The sequence below is a fragment of the Sebastes fasciatus genome, chromosome 16 (assembly GCF_043250625.1).
Source record: "Sebastes fasciatus isolate fSebFas1 chromosome 16, fSebFas1.pri, whole genome shotgun sequence".
In the NCBI taxonomy this organism is placed as follows: domain Eukaryota; kingdom Metazoa; phylum Chordata; class Actinopteri; order Perciformes; family Sebastidae; genus Sebastes; species Sebastes fasciatus.
The window spans coordinates 31,216,728-31,238,487 of record NC_133810.1 but is presented as its reverse complement, the minus strand read 5'-3'; the positions used below and the strand labels follow the sequence as shown (position 1 = coordinate 31,238,487).

At 43.9% G+C, this 21,760-nt stretch overlaps 2 protein-coding genes across 9 annotated transcripts in view; one reads left to right on the top strand and one right to left on the bottom strand.

The window, feature by feature from the left end:
• robo3 (roundabout, axon guidance receptor, homolog 3 (Drosophila)) overlaps positions 1–21,760 on the top strand; it is a 159,090-nt gene that overhangs the window by 99,897 nt on the left and 37,433 nt on the right. For 4 of the 8 annotated variants that reach the window (XM_074612058.1, XM_074612050.1, XM_074612051.1 and 1 more), the window contains exons 3-7: positions 15,899–16,056; positions 16,657–16,777; positions 17,885–18,023; positions 18,420–18,547; positions 20,565–20,576. In XM_074612058.1, the coding sequence (XP_074468159.1) occupies positions 15,899–16,056; positions 16,657–16,777; positions 17,885–18,023; positions 18,420–18,547; positions 20,565–20,576 (558 nt within the window). The remainder of the gene's footprint in view (positions 1–15,898; positions 16,057–16,656; positions 16,778–17,884; positions 18,024–18,419; positions 18,548–20,564; positions 20,577–21,760) is intronic. The other 4 variants (XM_074612052.1, XM_074612054.1, XM_074612056.1 and 1 more) reach the window with 1 other exon arrangement.
• esama (endothelial cell adhesion molecule a) overlaps positions 1–21,760 on the bottom strand; it is a 210,537-nt gene that overhangs the window by 187,427 nt on the left and 1,350 nt on the right. The gene's annotated exons all lie outside the window — the stretch shown is intronic.

Here is a 21,760-nt window from a genome sequence, read left to right as displayed (position 1 = left end):
TGTAATTAATTGAGAGTCATTAGTCATGGTCTTACAGAATGTAAATGACCCCCTGTTGGGGCTCATTGAGGCCAACAGTAGCCCTCTGGCAAAAGCTACACAAGGGGCTGTGTGGTGTGTGTGTGCGACGCCTCAGGGTACAGATTAGAGACAGAAATACAAACCAGGAAGTCCAGTTGGGAGCCTCATCAGACACAAAGACACTGCACGGCAGTTTATTCTGCTCTTTGGAGCAGAACTGGAGCTGGAGAGTTCATCATATCAGACATTATTTGCTCCTCTGTCTCAGTGTTTGTCAGGTAAACATGCCATGAAGGATCCCACATGTAATTTGTTCTGCGTGTAGTTGATTTGTGCAGGTCAAGAGTTGAGCCAGGATAAACTTTAAAATGTTTTAATCAGAGCTCTCTGCAGCAGCGGCCTAGAAAATAGAAGCCAACAATAATGATGAGATGCAACAGGGAAATAGACAGAACGTACCACAAATAGATGGATATACTGTAGATAGTAGGGCTGGGACCATTCACCTATCTCCCGATTCGACACTATCACGATTCTTGGGTGCCGATTCGATATGTATTGCGACTCAATATTACGATTTATTGCGATTTTTAACACTACACCATGGGAATAAGTTGAATCATACACTTCTAGGGACTTTTACTTTGGAAAATATCTAAATTAATCCAGTCAAAATGTTTGTTTTCAGCATGTATGTAGTCAGAGATGTCCTGAAGTCAAATATATCAGGATCATTGTCAGGAATTATTTATTATCCAGCAACCCCAAAATCAAAGAATGAAGATATTTCCCTCACAAATTAGTGGTATTTCCTTTTTAATTTATAAGGGACATGTAATGTTTTATATTGTGCTCAATATAATCCATCAATCTGATTTCCATAGATGTATTTTGTATATACAGTTCCGTTTGTTAACACCTTATTTTGAAAACCGTACGTGTGTCTACTTCCTCTAACTCCTCCAAGGTGGTCTCTAGCTCTCCCGTCAGCTCCGTTCTCTTTATCCATCCATGGTCAGCTCCATCGGGGCCGTTTCAATGCAGAGAACACGGAGACGAGAGCGACGGCCGGCTCCACTGCCATATTACCGCGATACGATAACGTTTCCTGTCCGTGACAGAGTTAGCATGCAGCTTTAGCTCTGCTCTGTCTAGCTCTGCTTTTCCTGTCAATGTGTGAAACTCAAAGTGTTTCCATCCTTTACTGGATGTGTAGTGTTTACCACGCTGGATTTAACATGTGAGGGTGCAGGTCGTATCCACGCTGACCCTCCGACGTTTTCTACTTTATCATCTTGGGTCGCAGCGGCCGGCTGCTGTTGGTTTTGATGACGTACCGGGAGCGGATATGACGTCACGTTACTCAGACAATATTAAAACAGTAACGTCCTTCTACCTCCGCGTAGACTCAAATGAATTTCCCCACCCCTAATAAATATATAGACAGATAGATATGACAGGGACATAGAACATACCATAAAGAGATAGATGTTTAGATAGATATGACAGTTGGCAGACAGTTCGTATGAGCAGTGCAGACGTGCAGAGGGGGTAGCTGAAAAGAAATCCATCAATTCATCCCAAATAACAGAAGAAGCAGGATACATCTGGGGAGTTTCAGGCGTCATTAATGACAGACGGGCCAACACAATCAATACAGGGTTCAAACGAATCAGTGGAACACAATCACAGCATCATTACAGAGCGGATAGAAAAGGGAGGACATTAAACATTTAGACATTAAACCGAGGGAGAAGGATCTGGTTGCCGGTTGTTACTAAGCAGGAAAATCAGAGTAAAGAGGGGGATTGCCTTCTAAGAATCAAAATGATCTCTACTCGACTTGTTGTGGTAATTGGACGGCACATTGCAGCTATTGAACCAATCAGTGCAGTTATTGGGAAAAAGCGTTGCGTTTATTGAACCACAGATTGAGGTTATTTATGAGCTCAGTGTGCAGGAGCTGTAGGAGCTGCAGTAACCGGACATTTCACTGTTATCACGGAACAACTTCATGTAATTGCAGGACAATCTAGTGTAGAGTTCACCCCTCGCTAAGCCCCTCCTCTCCTCGGTTACTGTTGCTTTGCCTGTCAAGCTTTCACATCCGGCATGTCAATATGACGTTTTCAACGATGTCAGTGAGAGATATTCCAAAGGAAATAATGGAAGATTTGTGGAATAACAGCTCTGAATTATCAGAGAGAAGTAGACAGAAAGGATTACAGTTTGAGAGTTGCATTCACAATATAGGTCGGCAGAGTATTGTGAATGAAGAGGACATTAAAATAGAGGGAGAAGCTCACCCAATGCCCCCAATGCAAGCGTCAGACACCCCACAACTTGACAACCCGAGTGAAGGACAAACAGATTTGTTTGGAAATGTTAAATTAGCATAATGTAAATTGACTTTGTCCCCTACTGCGTATGAATAAGGGGCTTCTGCTCTTCCCTTGTATTTTAGGACAGTTTGCTACTGTCATGTGAAGAGCATCTTCAGTTGAGATTGGTTAATGTCAGCCTGGTTGGATGTGCTTTTAGTACGTACATCTCTGTCACAGTTTTTCTAGTCTCACATTTCCAATTCCCCGACTGATAACAGGATAGAGACTGTTTCAAAGTCTCTCGCCTAAAATGATCCTTTGCAACTTTTCTATCGACAGAAGCATTCACCTTTGAGTATTTGGTACGGCCGGAGTAATACTGGTCGCCAGCTCTTTGTGGTAGAAAAGGTATTCCAGGGGGATTTAGGTATATCTGACCTGTCTGCAAATGGTAAATAGGAGGGCAAATAGCTGTGGAAAACGCTTATTGATTTCTACTCGCGTGTGTATTTGTACAAGATTCATTTCTCCTTAAGACGCACTCCCACCTCGGAGTTCTGAAAGGTCAGCGAATGGGGGCTTAAGTCATTCAAGTGGAGCTAAATGGATTTCTGCTCCAAGATCCATCTGTTTTTGGAGTTTGTTGACAGGGTGGAAAATTGGAACTGTTGCTCTTCCCTCCCCCCGGTTGCACCACCGTCACCTCCTCCCCTTTCAGTGCAGGGGTATGAACAGGAACGGCACCCCAGCAGGGTAAAGAGTGTGCTGGGCACGAGGCAGAAAACAAGGCCCGGCCATCTGCTCCAGCTATGTGAACACATTCAGTGTATGTTTGACAGGGAGAACTGCGGCATTGGTTGGGCTTCGGCCATAAGTTGCATTAGCAGACAGGGACAGCTGATGGGGGAGATTGGCTCTCCTCCAACAGGAAGCCGCTGATGTCAGAGAGACGATTCACCTTCTTCACCTCTCGGGCACCTCGCCGGCAGGGATAGTGGACAGTGTCAGCGACCCAACAATGAAACCGCACACAAGTTAAATGACAGGGCTGTGTGTGTGTGTGTGTGTGTGTGCAAACAACGAGATACACTGCTGACAAAATTGACACAACTTACGAGATGGTGAGACAGCAAGCATAGGGAACTGCTCACAGACTTACAAGCAGGGTCTGAAATTAACTTTCTTCACTTCCTGCCACTGTGGCAAACAAGTATTTTTTTTGTCTGCCACCTTTGAAAGCGCTGCGCTAAATTAAGGAATACAATTTTAATTAATTACAGTGTTCGAATTACACCGTGTCTCAGGGGAGCCCTAGTTTTTGAGCATGGGAGGGTACTGTACACAGTACTGTACTGTACTTTGTAACTGTCATCTATAGTGGTTATTTGCATAAAAACACACAATTCAAATGATTATGATTATTTAAATATTTGCTTTGATTAAAAAACATCTTGGTAAGTTTTTATGAAGGTCATAATCCCCTCCCTGTTATTTATTTTATATTGATGTGAAAACATCTCCTTCAAACAACTGGATTTATTCATGTTTGCGAGATCACATTTGAACGCATCATGATAACGTTGTAATTTACCTTTGCCAAATGGTCATTTTGCTGAGCAGACAGTGAACGCCTCATAATAATAACTCAATGGCACCTCCATTAACATTAGTATCTCCGTTATTTATCCAGTCAGGACTGTGCTGCTAACAGCTGCTAACAGCTAACGTTACTAACTCTCCTCCTGCTGATTTCAACACAGGTTTGTTGTTCGCAGTGTCGCTTTATCAGGTAAAATATGGTGCGTCCCCTCAGGTTTAGTAGCACCACGCTGTTGAGCACTTTTTTCCTCTCCGCCGTGTCTCCGTTCCCATCAAACTGAAACACGATGCAGCGTAACTGTGGGAAAGCATCAATAAGAGGATTCAATGGTCACGGAGGCATGAGATGCCAAGAAAGCGGATAACTACGGTTCTCTATTCCATCACTAGCGTTTTCCCTGCCTGCCAAAGTGACAGATGTCCTGATGATTTCACCGCCACTGCCAACAATTTACCCGCTAATTTCAGACCCTGGTTACAAGTAACCGTCAGGGTTCTTCTGCTTTTCTTTTTTTGCCATCTCCCAGCAAATACGTCGGCCTGTTTTTCCACCAAGACAAGAACAAGCTGTTATCAACATGTGCAGCAAATTCAACATCATACTACTGTATGTGATCACACAATAAGCTTCATCCCGAAAACAACACTGGGTTAAAAAACAATGCAAGGGGCTGTGTTGTTAATGCTAAAACACTGCATGTGGATTTAGAATACTATGAGACAGGATTTATAAATCTATCGGGTCATTTGTCCTCCCTCTCAATGACTGGGATGTACAACATTGTTAACAAAATATTCTCCTAGAAATGGAAATACTTGACAGGCCTGTGTTTGTTCTGCCCGTGCCATGGTCTCATTGAAGTGAATGAGGGAGCTGTGCTTCATGACGTCGCGCTGCAGTCGGTCTGACTGTGAACACGACCTAAATCACCCTGTTAAAAGTTCACTTCACATTGTTGGAGTGGAATTCTTGGAGGTGCTCGTCGCCACCATCTCCATCCCACCGTGGTGGTCAATAATTAATGGGTAGTGTGTGTGAGTGTGGGGTGGGGGGGGGCACCCATTGTCTGTAGGCGCCTCTGTCCACCCCGTTCTCCTGGAGGTCAGGTTAAAGAGTGTTTCTGGTTTTCCAGATGGGTGAGCTACAGTAGCTTTGATTGGGCGGGAGGGTCAGCTGAGGGCAGGCGGGTGGGGGGGAGGTTTGCCTTACAATGGGCTTCTGAACAATTCCCAGTGACCCTCTTACCCTGCTGCTATAGGCTGCACGACGCCAGCCATTACTAGATTAAAGTAATCCTCTTTTCAGGTCCAGACAATTGCTTTATTAGCTGACCACACACAGGAGCCCGACCACCTCTGTAATGGTATTGTTGAGGGGGGCCCTCGGGGTCTTGGGGTGGGTGTTATAGGTGGAGGCTGTTAGAGCTTTGTTGCTGTTGTTTTGGCTCTCCTTAGCAATGCCATGCATACATTACTTCTCCTTGTTTAACCCTTCACACCGGCCATATCGGTCTGCATGTACGTGTTTCTATTTATGGTGCAACACATGGCATCCTCCACACCTCATACTCCATATCACTCATCGGTGGACATATTGCCTGAATTACAATCAGATTAAGTGCGGGTATGGGTGTGCATGATTGCAAATCCCCCTCCTCTTCTTCCTCCCCTTCTTAGCATGCGGTCCAGATTTTTTTTTTTCTCTGAATCTCTCGACTGGCTTGTTTTTGCCAAAAAAAAAAGAAAAAAAAAATCCCTCCAACATGCTGTTTCATCTCGTCTTTTCCTCCGTATCTAAAGGCATGGTGCGTTTCCAACTAAAGCAAAAAAAAAAAACACTTCAAAATGTGTGGTTTCACTGACAGATTGTTCTTTGTCAAAAGGGCATAAGCCGTTTTTATGAGCCTGTCAATCAGGCGTGCACGGCTTCACCTGATAATTTATTCAGCTTTACGAGGAGCAGGGAGCCACTCAAGCTGAATTAAGTGTTGCCAAACAGTTTGAATATTTCATGAATCGCTGGGGTAATTTTAAGAGACGTGGCATGTTTCTATCTGTGTCATTTTTACACCGTAGTGTCCGTGAGAGAGGCACACATTTGCTCCCCTAAAGGATGTATGCTAGTTTCAATTAAAGAGGAGACTCACGCAGGGGCAAGTTCATAACATCTGTGTCTGGGAATTTATGGTATCAATCCAAAAATATTCATCAAACATAAAAACTTTTGGACTCCGAAAGATAAGCCAATAAATACACAGCTTCATTAAGCCGATAGATCTGACAAGGACTGAACACGGAACAACCGTTCACCTCGACTGAACTCCCTCTCACATAGCTTTCCTCCTCAGAGGTCATGAGCCTTCACTGTTTATCACCAGCTCCCGTTAAGAGACTAAAGAGAGGCAGAAATAAATCTTAAACACAGCGTTTTGATAATGTGATATTATTGATCCGCGCTAGGAAATTGTTTTTTTTTCTCTCCTCACTGCAGGAGGTCAGAAGTCAGGGTCAGCTACACGACACAACACCCTGCGGTAGGAAACAAATCATGGTCCTGCCCAAGGGCCCTTCAGCAGGGCGGTGCTTGTAGCACTAACCTGGGCTCTCTGTTTGAAGGATGTCTCTCTTCCTACCAGTCGGCTTTCTTGGAGGAAGAGCCGAGAGCAGAGGAGCCACAATGTGACTTTTAATTCCCAGAGAATTACACAGTCCGTACTCTGCTGAGTTTGGTCTGCAGGCTGTCAGGGGTTGGGGGGGGAGTCATGTGTATCCCATCAGGAATTGCAGAGATGAAACATAGATGAAAAATTGCCAGAAACACACACACACACACACACACACACACACACACACACACACACACACACAGAGGCCAACATGGCATGCCAGTGAAGGTTTGCGGTGGATTAACCTCCAGGTTGCTGGGTGGGTGAGCACAGCCGGAGCAGCAGCAGCAGCAGCACCGGCTCACAAATGGGATGGGAACCTGCTGCTGAGCCACACATAGGTGAACACTCCCCACGCCGGGAGATTGGAAGGATTTACACGCGAATGAGGAGAAAGTTGGTGTTGGTGTGTGTTTGAATGTACACATGTTTACAGTGGACTGGTTTTATCTGTGTCTGTGCACATCCATTCTGTAGCAGCAGGTTAATAGGAGAGGTTGGGTTTAGGGGCAGGTTTTGCCTGCGAGTAGTATTTTAATACAGCCTCACTCTTGACTTGAAATATGGCTATTTCAATCAAATGGGCTTGGCAAAGCCTCAGGCTGGTTCTACTCTGTTTGAGTGTGTGCACGGTGTGATGGGGGAAGGAAGGGAGATGGGTGAGGAGCCCAGCAGGATGATGGAAGGTTATAGCCAAGACCTCTAAAAGCTCTGTAGACATACACACAGTAAAGTGTAACGGCGGCTTATTGCTCGAAAAGTCATTGATCATTCATCATTTCAAAAGTACCAATAATATTTCTTCTTTAATTATCTTTTACTTTATCTGTGTCTTCATGGATTCAACTACCTGGATGAACCAGATGAACCTATATACGTTACTTAAAGGTTCTCTGTACGCTATCACAGCGTTAATATATCATCATCAGCTATAGTCTATGTAAAGATATAGAGGAGTAATGTCTAGTCCAGTGATAGGGTTGCTAGCGGGGGGTATACAGCAGCAGCTGATGTTGATTTGTACTGAGTGTTTTTAGGGAAAGGCGAAATAAGGCATTGAAACCTTTGTGTAGCTGGTGCGTGAACGGAACCTTTGATTAGGGATACCACTTTTTTTCAGACCGAGTACAAGTACTTACATTTGGGTACTCTCCGTTACTGAGTACCGATACGAGTACTTCTCTGTGCCTAAAGACCCTCGTTAACAGCCAGCTGGAGGGTGTGAGCGACACACGGCAGGCTGGGGAGTCACGCATACGAGGCGGTGCGCCGCCACCGGCTCTAGGACGGCTTGGAAAGGCTCGGGGCGAAGGTGCTTCCCGGGGCCGTGGACAAAGTGCTCGCTGCGCCCTCTCTCCCCACCGGGGAGGGACATGGCCCCCTGCTCCCGGTGCGACTGTCGACCGGGGCAGACTGTCATCAGTGCGCCCCAACCGTGTTGTTCCGCCAGGGCGTGGCTCAGCCCACGTAAAAGGCGCCAGGGGTCTGCCGCGATGTGTGCAACCCACCCGACCCGTCTTGAAACACGGACCAAGGAGTCTAACGCACGCACCAGTCAGAGGGTGCAAGCAAAACCCTGAAATGCAGCGCGCGCTGACTGAGGTGGGATCTCGGCCCAGCGGGTTCGGGCGCACCACCGGCCCGTCTCGCCCGCACCGTCGGGCAGGTGGAGCGTGAGCGCGTGTGATAGGACCTGAAAGATGGTGACGAGAGGTTAACGCCATGCTGCCGTAAAGTGGTATCGGTGCCGTTGTATCGGAGCCGCTTTGCGAGTACGAGTACATGAGCACAGTATCGGACCCGATACCTGATACTGATATCGGTATCGGTGCATCCCTACCTTTGACATTTATCAATTTCACATTTCACCAACGACAACTGCATGACTGATAACTCCGGCTTACTTAGAAAAGTCCAGATGTCGACATCTCTCACCAAGAAGATAGAAACTCATCTGAATCAGCCCTTGTCTCCTCTTCCTGGTTGGAGGCAGCACAGCGGCATCTGCAGTTTCTATCATGTACCTTGTGAGACTCCCTAACCTCCCCGGTCATTTCCATAGGACTTACATAATATTTACCACTTGTTCTGTGTAGCGTGCATCCTAAACGTAAAGCACGAGCCAGTTTAAACATAGAATCTTATTGTCACATGATTGCAGCTCCGTGCTAGTTGGCCTGATCATCCTCAACCAGTGTTCTTCAGCATGCTTTGGGCCATATTATAGCACACACACACACACACACACACACACACACACACACACACACACACACACACACACACACACACACACACACACACACACACACACAGAAACAGAACAACCCCCCCCTCCCATGAGCCCCCCTCTAGTGTCTGTGTGGCTGATAATGAGTGCCTCCTGTGCAGTCCCACTGCTGCATGTGGGGCCCACGGTCATATTGGCTGCAGACTACACTGCTGCCAAGTATTAGCCCCTCCTCATCCACCCTTACCCCCTCCACCACCCACCCCCTTCCAACACGTCTGGGTGTGACAAGACACCGTGGAGGGGCCAGGCCTGGGCATTTATGAGCGCTTAAAAAGCCATGAAATGTCGCACCTTGACAGATAACCCCATCTATTTTTTCCTCAGCAGCTCTGGTGGCTGATGGTCTCATATTTTATCATTTTTTTGGGCAGTATTTTACATAACGTAGCTACGATGGTAACACATAAACAGTATCAGAGCATGACATGAATATTAAATTGAATGTCATTTGCTGATCATGTTGTGAGAAGAGGTTTATCAATGCTGATAACAGGTTTATAATCTGCCTGTAATGCATCACAGTGACTTGTGGATTTCATCTCAAAGTTGTCTGAGCGCGGTGGCTCATAATTGTTTTTCCTGAGGTTTGCCAGGGCTTTCACGTTAAGGTGAGTTTGTACTGCAGAGGTTTTCTGTCAACCTCTGGTCAGGATCATGTTGGTAAACTCTATCTAACCGGTTTTCATTTTAACGCCTGATCTCCTCACTAATAATCACACAAAAAAGAGGTCCTCTAAACATTCCCCTCAACCTGTACGGTCAATAGCAAAATTCTGGGCCAATAATGACGCCGATGTTTAAAATAACAATTTGGCCGATACCGATGTTTTGTTTATTTTGTTTTTGCTTTTATTTATTCCCTTTTTGTGCAAAAGAAACAAAGACCTCGTCATGATGAAAAAATAACTGAACTGTTTTAAAGGCATTCAGCAAAACTTTATTATTTATTTATTATTATTATTATTATTTTATAATTGTCATATACATACATGAAATTTGACCTCTGCATTTAACCATATATTGTTGTTTTACTGCTTAATTTTTTGTTGAACACAACATACTTGTCGCTGATCTTTCTCTGAGACGGTGTAATACTCCCACAGGCCGACTTTTTCATTCACTTTTACTTGTAAAAAAAAACACGCTTGAGAACGACACACGTCGCCCGCTGTCAGAGTCGTGTACAGCAAACAAGCAACACAACATTTAGCCGGCGCAAAATTGATGCAACACAACGGATTAACATCAGCCACTATACCATCGGCGAACGTCATCTTATTTGACGACAGGCCGATGGCGGTCAACAAGGCGAATGTCGGCCGATACCGACGTTCGGCCAATAAATGTGTGCATCCCTACTATGCGTGGAAACCATTTTTCATGCTCTTGCCGTTGGGACTAATGGGACCAGCTGCTTTCCAACCATCAGCTCAGGTTTGGTGGCAGCATGGGTGGGAGGGCTCAGGGTACTGGGGATTGGGTGGGTGGGGTCGAGGCTGCTTTTGTGGTTGCTAAATGGACTCAGCTGACAGGACCAAGCAGCAGTGATGGTGGCCTAAATGGCTACACCAGTGGACACGCTAAGGGACAAAAAGGGAATAAAATTAAGGGGAGAGAATGCATCAGACATTGATGAACAGGTTATGCGATCGTGTGCTTGACGTGAAGGGCGGGCGGGAACAGTCGAGCCGAGAAGGTGACCCCTCTGGACTCACGGAGGGAGTAATTGAAATGCCCTGTCGCTGTGATTCCCCTTCATTTAGCTTTAGCACCGGCTCAGTTTCGCCGTTGGCTATGTGAACGTTTCCCCGAGAGCTAAACCATGTTATGTCATTTACTCAAGGCCATAAAATACTCTCAGGCCAAAGAGCTAAATGACAGCACCATGAGAGAAATGCAATTTAAACCAAGTTGTTGTTTTTTTTTAGAAGGGACGACGTTTGAGGTCAGCTGTCAGAAAATGTTGATAAAGAAATGGTAAGGGCTTCTTGACAGTGTGTTTGTGTGTGTTGGCACACTGCAGTCTCCAGTCAGCCTGTATATTGGACTGAGCTGGTGATATTGGATGTAGACAGTGCTTTGCTGTATTTGCTGCTACAGCTGCCGTGCAGCGTATCTGCGCCAGTGTCTGTGTTTGTATTGGGTGGGGTGGGGTGGGGAGGCGGTGGGTGCTTAAAGGCAGCGTGGACATCTGTCTCCAACTGTGAGACCCCCGCCTCCCCTCCATCCTCTCCAGACCCTCCTGTCACCACAACACACACACACACACAATATCCTGTGCAGGCTGTAATGGTTGATAGGGATCGGAGGGGGTCCACTCTGGATAATGAGAGTGGCTGATGGAAGGTGGCTTCTGATGGGGGCCCCTGTTGGGCCCAAGGGCCTGGGCAGATATTGCCTTGGGGACTGCGCTACACCTACAGAGAGCACAGAGAAAAAGGGATAAGAATGACGTATGAACCGGGGCGAAGAGCACAAACATCGGTGTGTATTAGCGTGCGGTCACACCAAAGCAGATTGCTTCTTGTCGGGACAAGATGTAAGCTGACGGATAGACGGATAGACGGATAGACGGATAGACGGATAGACGGATGACCGGCTCAGTCCCCCCCCACAACAGAGCTGCAACCCAAGGACGCTGTTCCTGATCCCCTCCCCTCCATCCCTCACTTTGCTCTGCCTGCCAGGGGACTATCCGTCATTCTCTCTCTGCCATCTGAATATTTATTGGGGGTGCTGTCACACACACACATGCAGCCCTTGGAACATTAATGACAACGATAAAGCCATTTAATTAAAAGTGAGCCTGCGCTCACCCCAAAGGTGTTTTTTATGTCCAATTAAATGCTCAAATGATGCCCTGATATACAACAGGGTCGTGGTGCTTTGCACACAGAGGTAAATCAGGAGTCTAGTGGTCACAGATAAATACTACTAACATACAAGAACACACTTTGTTTGGCGTAGAATAGATTAGCTGCTCTCGTGGGTTTTTAATTTTTGTAATGATTCAGGGAAATTTGCAATTCACACATCCATCAGTGTACGTCACAGGCTGATAGATGCTACATGCAGACGGGTGTCGTTTGTTTTTGTGTGACTAATGTGCTTGTCGTTGTGTAAAGATACAGGCTGCCAGAAACCTGTCACAGACTGAGAAACTAAGATGTTTATAGATGATCTGATCTTTATTGTTGTCGAGACGTAGACGTGGTCGTAATATACCTGATTTTATATCATAACATCGACCTATATGAGTTGTGAAATATAATTGAGAAACAATTAGGGTTACAACTTGTCTACAAAATGTCAGAAAAGAATGAAAAAAGCTTGTTAAAATTCCCTCCTGCTATTTATATAGTATGTTTTATTTGACCAACAGTTCAAAACCCAAAGATATTCAGTTTACTATCATATACGACACATTTAAGAAGCTGCAACCAGAGAATATTTGGGCATTTTTGCTTGAACAATGACAAAAACTATTAATTTATTTATCAAAATAGTTTCATTTTTTTCCCTTTTAGTTTTCTTTTCATTGACTAATCGATTCATTGATCCATTGTTGCAGCTTTCGAAACAGTTGATACATAAAATGACCTAATGATAATATGCAAAAACCTCCAGTTGAGCCCAATAACAAGAGCTTTAAAGATGTAAATACGGAGCTTTTTAACATATTGATACTTCAAACGTCAAACTGGTAGACATAAATCGTGTTATGGTATATATCGTCATGTCCGACTCTAGTTGTACGTGTCAGAGCGGGTGAAGCATTAAACATTTTCAGGGTTTCAATTCCAATCATCTATATTTCAAATCTATGCACTTGTGGTCCTTATCTCTTGGCCTGTGTGTTACTGTGTGTCTGTGCTCTGATTAAAGCGCAGCGTTCAGGCCCAGTGGTGGGGATTACTCTGGCTTTGTTGAAGGGGTTTAAAGAAAGGGTCAAAGTGCACCCACTTAATATGGGCCCCAAAGGGCCTCCTGGGTAATTGCCAGTGCCTAATAAACTTCTAGACACCCTCTTTTCGCTTCAGATGTGAAGAGTGCGAAGGGCAGAATGGAAAAGATCAGGGGCCCCCCTGGAGCCGTGATCTCAGAACGGTGTGTGACAGGTCATCGCGGCGGTCCTTTAACCCCACCGCATGGTAATTCAGACCTGGGGAGCGACGCGCTGCCCTATTTCCCTCCTCGCTTTGCGTGATGGGACAGGTTGCTGAACAGTTTAGTCAGGGTTTAGTAATCTGCTGTGAATAGTGATTGGGAGAAATGTCAGCAGCAGGTAGAGATAAGGTCAGGGGTGTGGTTTGGCATATCATTCCAGGAATGGAGAGGGCCAATGGGATTTGGAGTGCTTCAAATGCTCTAAGTAATTGGCCATCAGGATACGGGTCTGACTAAAGCCATAAGTGGCAATAAGAGGAACAGATAAAAGAAGACAACAACATAGTGGTTCAGAAGCCCACAATGAATCGCGTAGACGTTGTCTTTTATCAGAGCGAAGGCAAGCCCAGGCTCCGATAGCTAATGAGGAAATGAAAAATATCCCCCTTAAACGCTGACGTGACCTTGATTACAACAAACAGGCTGATTTATCTCCTCACATACACGCCCACGTTCACCCTCATTCAAAGACGACGCCGCACTATCTTGACAAGAAGAGAAATTAGACTTTGGGCCGTACAGCCTGACATTGAGATACAATGCATTTCCCATACAAACCCAGGTATTTCAGATAAAGACATGTCAGAAGTAAGCGATGCTATATGGATGAATGGATGGACACATAGATATGTGGATGATGATGATGATAATGGTAACGTCCTGTGCTGTCATTGGGGGAGTTGTGTCATTAATCAGATGAGGCCTCCTCTGTTTGCTTACTTGGTCCTCAAGGCTTCACATACATGGGAATATGAGCTTAGAAACCCCTTCTGTATTCTATTCATTTTCAGTAAACAGAGCACTTGTACTGTTTATGCTACTGAAGACTTCTTTGAATCAAATACGTGAGAAATGAATCAGGTTTTACAGGGATCTTTTTCCTCAGGGATGAATGGGAGTAGAAAGAGTAATAGTAATGATTCACCTCAAGAAGTTATTGTACTTACAGTACATATTGCTCATGTAGAAATGACTTGTGTTGTAACTCACCTCAGCAGAAGTACAGGCTATCTTACTTACATAGTGTAAAGGTCAATATGTACTCAATCCGTCAACTCACTGATGCTCTTGGATGTAGATATCAGCTTGTAGGGCTTTCTCAAAGATTCCCCAATGAGTCTCAAATCTTAATGGATGAGCTCATTTTCTATGCATAATGACTGTGCCTCTGATTGGTTAGTACTCGTTGCGTTCGTTGGTTGGGTTGTTTAGGTTTACAGCTTTTTTTAGTCGCGGTGTTCAAAAGTCTATGAAGTCTGTAACCAGTTTCTGACATGACTCGCACTTTTTAAGGTTGCGTAACTGATTTCTCTCTTTATGCCGGCCTCAACAGCTCTGCAGATCTCGGCACACTCAGGAGAAATAACTTATTGATATCCTCAATTAGATATATCGATATAATGTAAGACAGTATGCAAATCAGCCATACTCTCCTCTTGCATCAATTAATCATCCACCAACTCCGTGATCTCGTATCTTCCCATACCTTCAAAGAGAACTTTGTAGAATATTTGAGGGTAGAACTTTGATAAGTGCTATTTTGAAAGAGTTGCTTCTCCACTTCAGACGTTACTTAATAAATGCCCGGGATAGATTGTGATGTGAGAAGGGATTTTAGGGGGGAGCTCCTTTTCAGATCAGCTATGGCGTCTTTTTTGGTAGGCCTATACGTTCGGGCCCGGATAGGAATGCCACAGAAACCAGCTCATTAGTTTATCCCCGTTGTAAGTCCCTGGAGTGGCTGAGGCCAGACTTAGCCTGCAGGCCTGCATGGCTTTGGTCTCTTCCTGGTTGACTGGTGTTAGACCATCATTCTAGACTACAAAACCACCCCCCACACCTGTAATCTGAGAGGTCACAGGGGTTTAGAGACTCCAGTGCCTTCAGGTCACAGGCACAAGATGTCGACCACAGAGGGATGCATTTGGAAGTAAATGAGGCTTTCTAATGTTTTATGAAGAGACTCCAGTAAAGCTGAAGAGAGGGATTTATATTCTGGATTATATATTTAGTGTGGCTTCCTAGAGTTGATATCATTGATTTATCTGAGGTCATTGTGTAAAGCCTCTAATGAAACTGGCAGAATGGAACCCAAATGCACAACAAGGAGGCAGTTTGACAGTAAAGTTCAGCTTTTACTTGGTAAGGCAGGCAAAGTTCAGTACCAGGAAATCTGTCCAAACAGGTGAACAAACCTGATGAGGGGCAGGCAAACAGGAAAGTCAGAGTTAGTCAGGCAAAACAAAGAAAAAAGCTAGGCGGCAAAACATCTGGCAAGTGACCGCCTAACTAGGACACGTTGCAGATAAAGAGATAGCCAAAGAAAACCAGGTGAAGGGGATGAGATGATTAGAAGCCGGAGGGAGTAGCAGGCTTCTGAAATTACGTAAGGGGTTAATGATAAGGCATGAAAACAGAGCAGATATAAACTAAGAGTTGGCAGGGGTGAATAGTGACTTATTTTCTTGACCACAGATTGAATAATGCATCTACTTTGCGTGTGTGTGTGTCAGCTACAACAGCCTTTACTATTATGAATGTGCTGTGATGCCGAAGTGTCAATGAACACCATAGGGGCACCATGTTAAATTCAGTCTCACACGGTATCAATAGCAATGTCCTGTCATGCTTTGTGTTATCCAGCTTAGTCAAACAGTGAAAGATGATCCTAATTTGTGATTTGCACCTGTTTGGCATTCATGTTGTTTCTTTTGGAAGGCCAACAAAGTCAACAGGATCCACGCATGCATAGTCAGATAAAAGACAGTATCATCAACAAAGAAGCTCACACATACTCTAACCATGTCTCTTCTTCTTCTTTTCCCCAGTTCTGAGAGACGACTTCCGTCAAACGCCCAGCGATGTGGTGGTAGCAGCAGGCGAGCCGGCCGTCATGGAGTGTATCCCCCCCAGAGGCCACCCTGAGCCCACCATCTCCTGGAAGAGAAACAACATCCGGGTCAATGACCGAGATGAGAGGATCACTGTAAGTTTCCCTATAGACGTATAGATGAGTTGTTGTTTTCATCATCCACTGACCAATCAATCATTTAGAGTTTTGATGAGAAGCCCCTGATTAAGAATCAGTCCAGTTCCATCATTGTCGATAATTGAAAAGCAGCATCACTATTGAACTGCATTGATTGTTGTTTAATTGAATCCTTCTTCAGAGGAACACCTTCTAGAACGTGCAAACGTCACAATACAATAAAAGCAGACATGTAAACCTGCTATTCAGGAGCATACATGTGTGTGTGTGTGTGTGTGCGCACTATACATCAACATTAATCAATGCATCTACAAAGTGAGCGGTGGAAGATGTTTCTGTGGTGTTATCAGAGCGAGGCTCATCGTCAAACAGAGGATCCGTCTGTCATCACACACTGAACATGACCGAGTGGCCTCGCTCCGGACTAACACGCCTCAATATCCTGTTTCCAACCTCTCTCCATTTCTCTTCATCCCCTCCACCACCACCTCGCCTCCTCCTCTCCTCTTCCCCTTCCCCCTCTGCTTACCTTTTCATCCATCTCTTTCTGTTCCTCTCTGCTTCCCCTCTTCTCCTCCTTTTGCTCCTCATTTTCAGATGCGAGGAGGCAAATTAATGATTTCCAACACCAGGAAAAGTGATGCTGGCATGTACGTGTGTGTTGGAACCAACATGGTTGGAGAGAAAGACAGCGATCCTGCTGAGCTGGTGGTGTTTGGTGAGTCATGGAGTCCTTTGCTAGTACTGATGGGAAATGAAACATATGGGTAATATAGTAATCTGAATTGTTATCATCATCATTACAACTTCCAAACATGGCTATTCTTGAATTACACAAACACATATTTCAGATGCAAAGATCTTTACCTTCAAATAATCCTGGTCAAGGTTAAACAGTGATAAACTATATACAGATTACAGTGTAAATGGTGTAAACTGGAGTTATTTGACTTTGTAAAAAAAGTATTGGACTTTAATAAATGTCCTTTACCATAAATTAGCAAAGGATATTTAATAATCCTGTGGAGAAGTTACTCTAATGAGAAGGTTGTAATGGTTCTTATAGTAAGCTTTGCAAAGCACAAGTCTCCTCTGTTTTCTTCCTTTCTCTGGGTTTCTTGTCTCTCGGGCTGTTCAGTCTGATGTTGTTGTAGGTGGATGTTTCCCTCCCAGCTGCCCTCAGCGTTGCTCTCTTGACCTCTCTGCTTCTATTCCTTCTCTCTGCTTCTCTGCAGCAGCATATAGGCGTTCTCAAAGTGTGTATTGATCCCAGGAAACAGATAGAAGATTGATATTTTTCTTTGCAGTTCCACCAAACCCCCCCCCACCACCAACCTCCTCCGCACCACCACACAGATGCTGCTCATTTTGCACGTTGTTGTGCAACAGCAAACCTTAACCCAGTGTGTGTACCACCTAACTCATCAATGTATGGTTCCTGAAAATGCATGGCCTTCCTTATATTTCATATTACTGCCATCCGTGCAATTTGCAAGATAATCATAGTGCACATCTGCACTAATTTCTCCAGGCTATCACCATTCCTAACAGGGATTATGATCATGATAAGAGTCTCTCTGGACATAATGTCTCTGGTGTTGCACCTGTAACTCTATCAATGTTTTAATAATGTTACCGTGCTTAGTTGGTGAATTGGTTTTAGTTTTCACAATTTATTCCCTCGGTGGTCACTATTTGTGTTATCCTCTTCTATCTCACAGTCTCTGCTGCTGCAACAATCTAATTACCCTGGAGGAGTCATTTAGGTTTAGTACCACCAGCATGTTTAATCCTCTCTCCATCCTCTGTCTCCGTCTAATTTCAGAGAGGCCAGTGTTCACCAAACAGCCGGTGAACCAGGTGGTGTTGGCAGACGATACGGTCGACTTCTTCTGCGAGGTGCACGGAGACCCGACTCCGACTGTCCGCTGGCGGAGAGAGGAGGGAGAGTTGCCCCGGGGCAGGTACGACTACCACCCTGGTATCATCATGGCAACGACATGTGCTGGTGGCCACTGGAACAGGGTGTTACTTAGCAACATATTACATTTCTGCTCATTTCACTGATAATATATAATAACAGCTTCCGAGTGGAGAGCAACTGTGTGCATGTATGTTACAGTCCTGCGACAGCCACAGATACCAGATTCTTTTTCTTTTTTTGTCAGATCATTTTATTTATTGATTGCTGTTCAGGATTTAATGAGAATTTCAACTAATATAACAAAACAATGTTTCTAAAACACATCACCCAGCCTCGCTTTAAGCGAACAAAATAACAAAACATAAACACGTTATTGCAGAGAAGATGTTTAGGTGGTGTAATAGACAACAAGTCTTGTGTGTCGATGTCTTTCCAGATTTGAGATCCGCAGCGACAACAGTCTGCGTCTGACCCAGGTGCGAGGTGAAGACGAGGGCACTTACACCTGCGTGTCGGAGAACAGCGTGGGCAAAGCCGAGGCATCGGGCGCTCTGCAAGTGCACGGTAAGACGCGGGCATGCATACCAAATATTTTAATAAAATGTCACCCCTGAAATTTCCATTTTGAATTCAGTTTGTTGGTCAATCAGCTGAGATTCCGGCGACGGTTACTGACAGCGCCAGCTGGCTGCACAGTCATGATGTACTTGTTAGAATTTGAGGATGATTACGAGTGGATTAGCAGACTCATTTCATTTAATATTTTGTGTGAATAATTGTTAACTTCAGTGGAGGCATTCCTCCTCTCTGATGTTCTGCAGAACATTAGATTTTAACACTGAATACATGAGTACATTATTTGCACAGATGGACAGTTTTGCTGTGATGCATCACAAAGCACCAGCTTACTCTCATTTCACTTCTCTTTAACTCACTCTTTCTTCCAATGGATTACATTTGGTAGCTTTTGCAAAAGATTTGCCATCAAGTCAGTTTCCTCTTTAAGAACAAATGTTATTATCGATGTCCAAGATGTTTATACCATATCGCCCAATAAGAAGTCAGAACAATCAGTGAATAGAGAAAGCCAGAGAGACATTGTTACTGGTTAAAACTCCCCATATTACGCCCCTGGTAGCCTGCTGTTAACTGAAACTATAAGAGGGGGGAAAATGAAGGAGAAAAAAGATGGATTTTAAGTTGGAGCCTGGATTCGTCATCCCTCTGGAGAGAGAGCCAAGCTCAAAAAGCATTGAAATTGATTTGGAATAAAGTCGGGCCTTCGCAAGAGAAATCTGTCATTTGGGATGATAAAAGGGAATATTTAGAGTTATATTCTGTAACAGTTAGCTCTGTTAGCGGGCGCTCCAGTATGGACATCTGCTCACATACTATATCCACATGCATGCACTGATAAACAGACACAGCACATGCAGAAACACACTTTACTAACAGGTGACACTTCCTATGACGCCCATGTCTACAATGCATTATTATCTCCTTGTAGCACTGAATAGTCATAATTATAAGAACTCATAAATATCCATAATGCTTTATAACAATAATAATAACGCATTTTATAATGACTTATACAGTCAAGTATCATAATACTTCATAATTGCTGCTCACTTACTGACGTTTTCTTTTTTTTGCGAGGATCATAGTGCATTATAATTCCCATAGTTGCAATATTTTATAACCTTTTTCTAATGTTATAATGCATTATGATGTGATTATATGTTAGGCATTATAAGTGGTTATTGATTACTTAAAGTAAAGTGAAAAAAAAATGCAAGAAAAACACAAAACATCAAATTAATATGTAGTTTACTTAAAGCAAACAATGAATTATTGGTACTTATAGTAACTTATAATCACATTATATTATTAAAAAAAAGTTGTAATGTATTCTAAAAAGATGATAAAGTATTAAAACTATGGGAATTATTATTATGTATTACGATCCTCGCAAAAGAAAATGTCAGTGAGTGAGCAGCGATTTGAAGTATTAGGATTCTTGACTGTATAAGTAATTATTATTATTGTTATGAAGCATTATGGATACTTGTGAGTGCTTGTAATCATAACTGTATACAGTATGTATGTAGTAGAGTGTTTATAATGCATACATAGAAAGTGTTGTTGAATCTTGCAGCAGAACGAAAGAGTCATTCTCAGCAGCAGCTGTCAGGCTAACAGAGATGGATTGTGGGTCGGTGCATGCAGCTGCAGTATTAGAGATAATAGGAACCCCAACCCCCACCCTCTTGTACAAAACCACAGATCAATCAGAACACCTGTACGCACACATTCAGTCCATCACTGCTCCTCCTTCTCGTCCACTCTTCCTTTCTTTTGGGACCACTTCATCTAAATAGTGGGACGATTTCACTGCAGTCCGTTCTGTGATTATTCATCTGGAATAGACCTCTGAGTGGCTCCACAGCTTCACAGCTTCACTCTGTCATGTTGAAACATTTTATCCAGTATCAACTGTTCATTATGGGCTCATCATTTCATTCTCATTCATCTCTCTTTTCCTCTTTTCTTTCCCATCCCTTTCTGCATCACTCCACCGCAGTCGGCCCATCCAGTGAGTATTCCATTTCATCCCATCTCGTATGTGTGTGTGTGTGTGTGTGAGAGAGAGAGACTTATACAGACATTTAGGTTGCCATGTTGGAGGCAAACCCCCCACTACCACTGTTGCTTTTTTTGGTAATTGGGAATAGAGAATAGTTAATTAGTATTTAAGTACCTCTGAAAACGCTTTTGATTTTCCTCAACTGCTCTCCTGTTGTGCTTTAGCTCATCCAGGTGGAGCTTCCATTCATCCCAGGCATCTTTCATTTTGTACACTCTTGAATACATAAAATAGGAATAAAAAAGACAAGCGGGTCTTTTTTTAACACCATGAAATCAATTAAATTAGTATCGTCATTTTACAGCTAACAGAGCAGTGTGTAGTTCGGAAGCTGACAAACTCATCACATAACGACAGGCTGATGATGTCATTAACAAGTGTGTTTGTGTGCTTATGGTGATTAGATGGCAACAAGCTGTGAATGAAAAGGGAGCGCAGGATGCTTCTTTTGTGTGCCGTGAAATAAAAAAAAAATGCCAAAGTAGACCTTTTTACCATGAAAGTGAAAATAGGTCTCTTTTCCGTAATTCATTACAGTGTAGGAGCTTTTCATTGGCTTTCCTGGAAGACAATTATGTGTTTGAGGAAAGGGGGTTTTGACAGGTATCTGAGGAATCAGCTGTTAGACCAGACGGTTACTTTTTCTACTGACGATAAGAGATGAGAAGAGAAGATAAATGATGGCAAGGAACTGTTTAGGTGACACAACAAAGAGGAGTGTGTGTCTGGAGAGAGTGTTGTCTTTATGTACAGTATCTACAGGTCCTGATGCTTTAAAGGCTGACATCAGTCCAACATTTCATCTTTTTCCGCCTCTCAGTCACTTCACATATTATGCGTAGGCAGGGGCAATTGAGAGGGATGAAATAACTCTTTTTAAGCTATGACACACATCGGTAGAGGGCATCGACAGATGTACGTCCATTAGACAAACAGTTCTGTGCAGCAGAGGTGTGAATAATCCCACATCGGTCCACACTACATGAAATCAACTTATAATGTTTGACTCTGTATTGAGTCTTACGTAGACAAAGGGAGATCGTCTCCAAGACTGTTTGACTTAGTTGTCAGTGTCTTTTCATATGTGGTCCTCTGCAATGAGCGTACTTAAAGGGACTGTTTGTAACTTTATA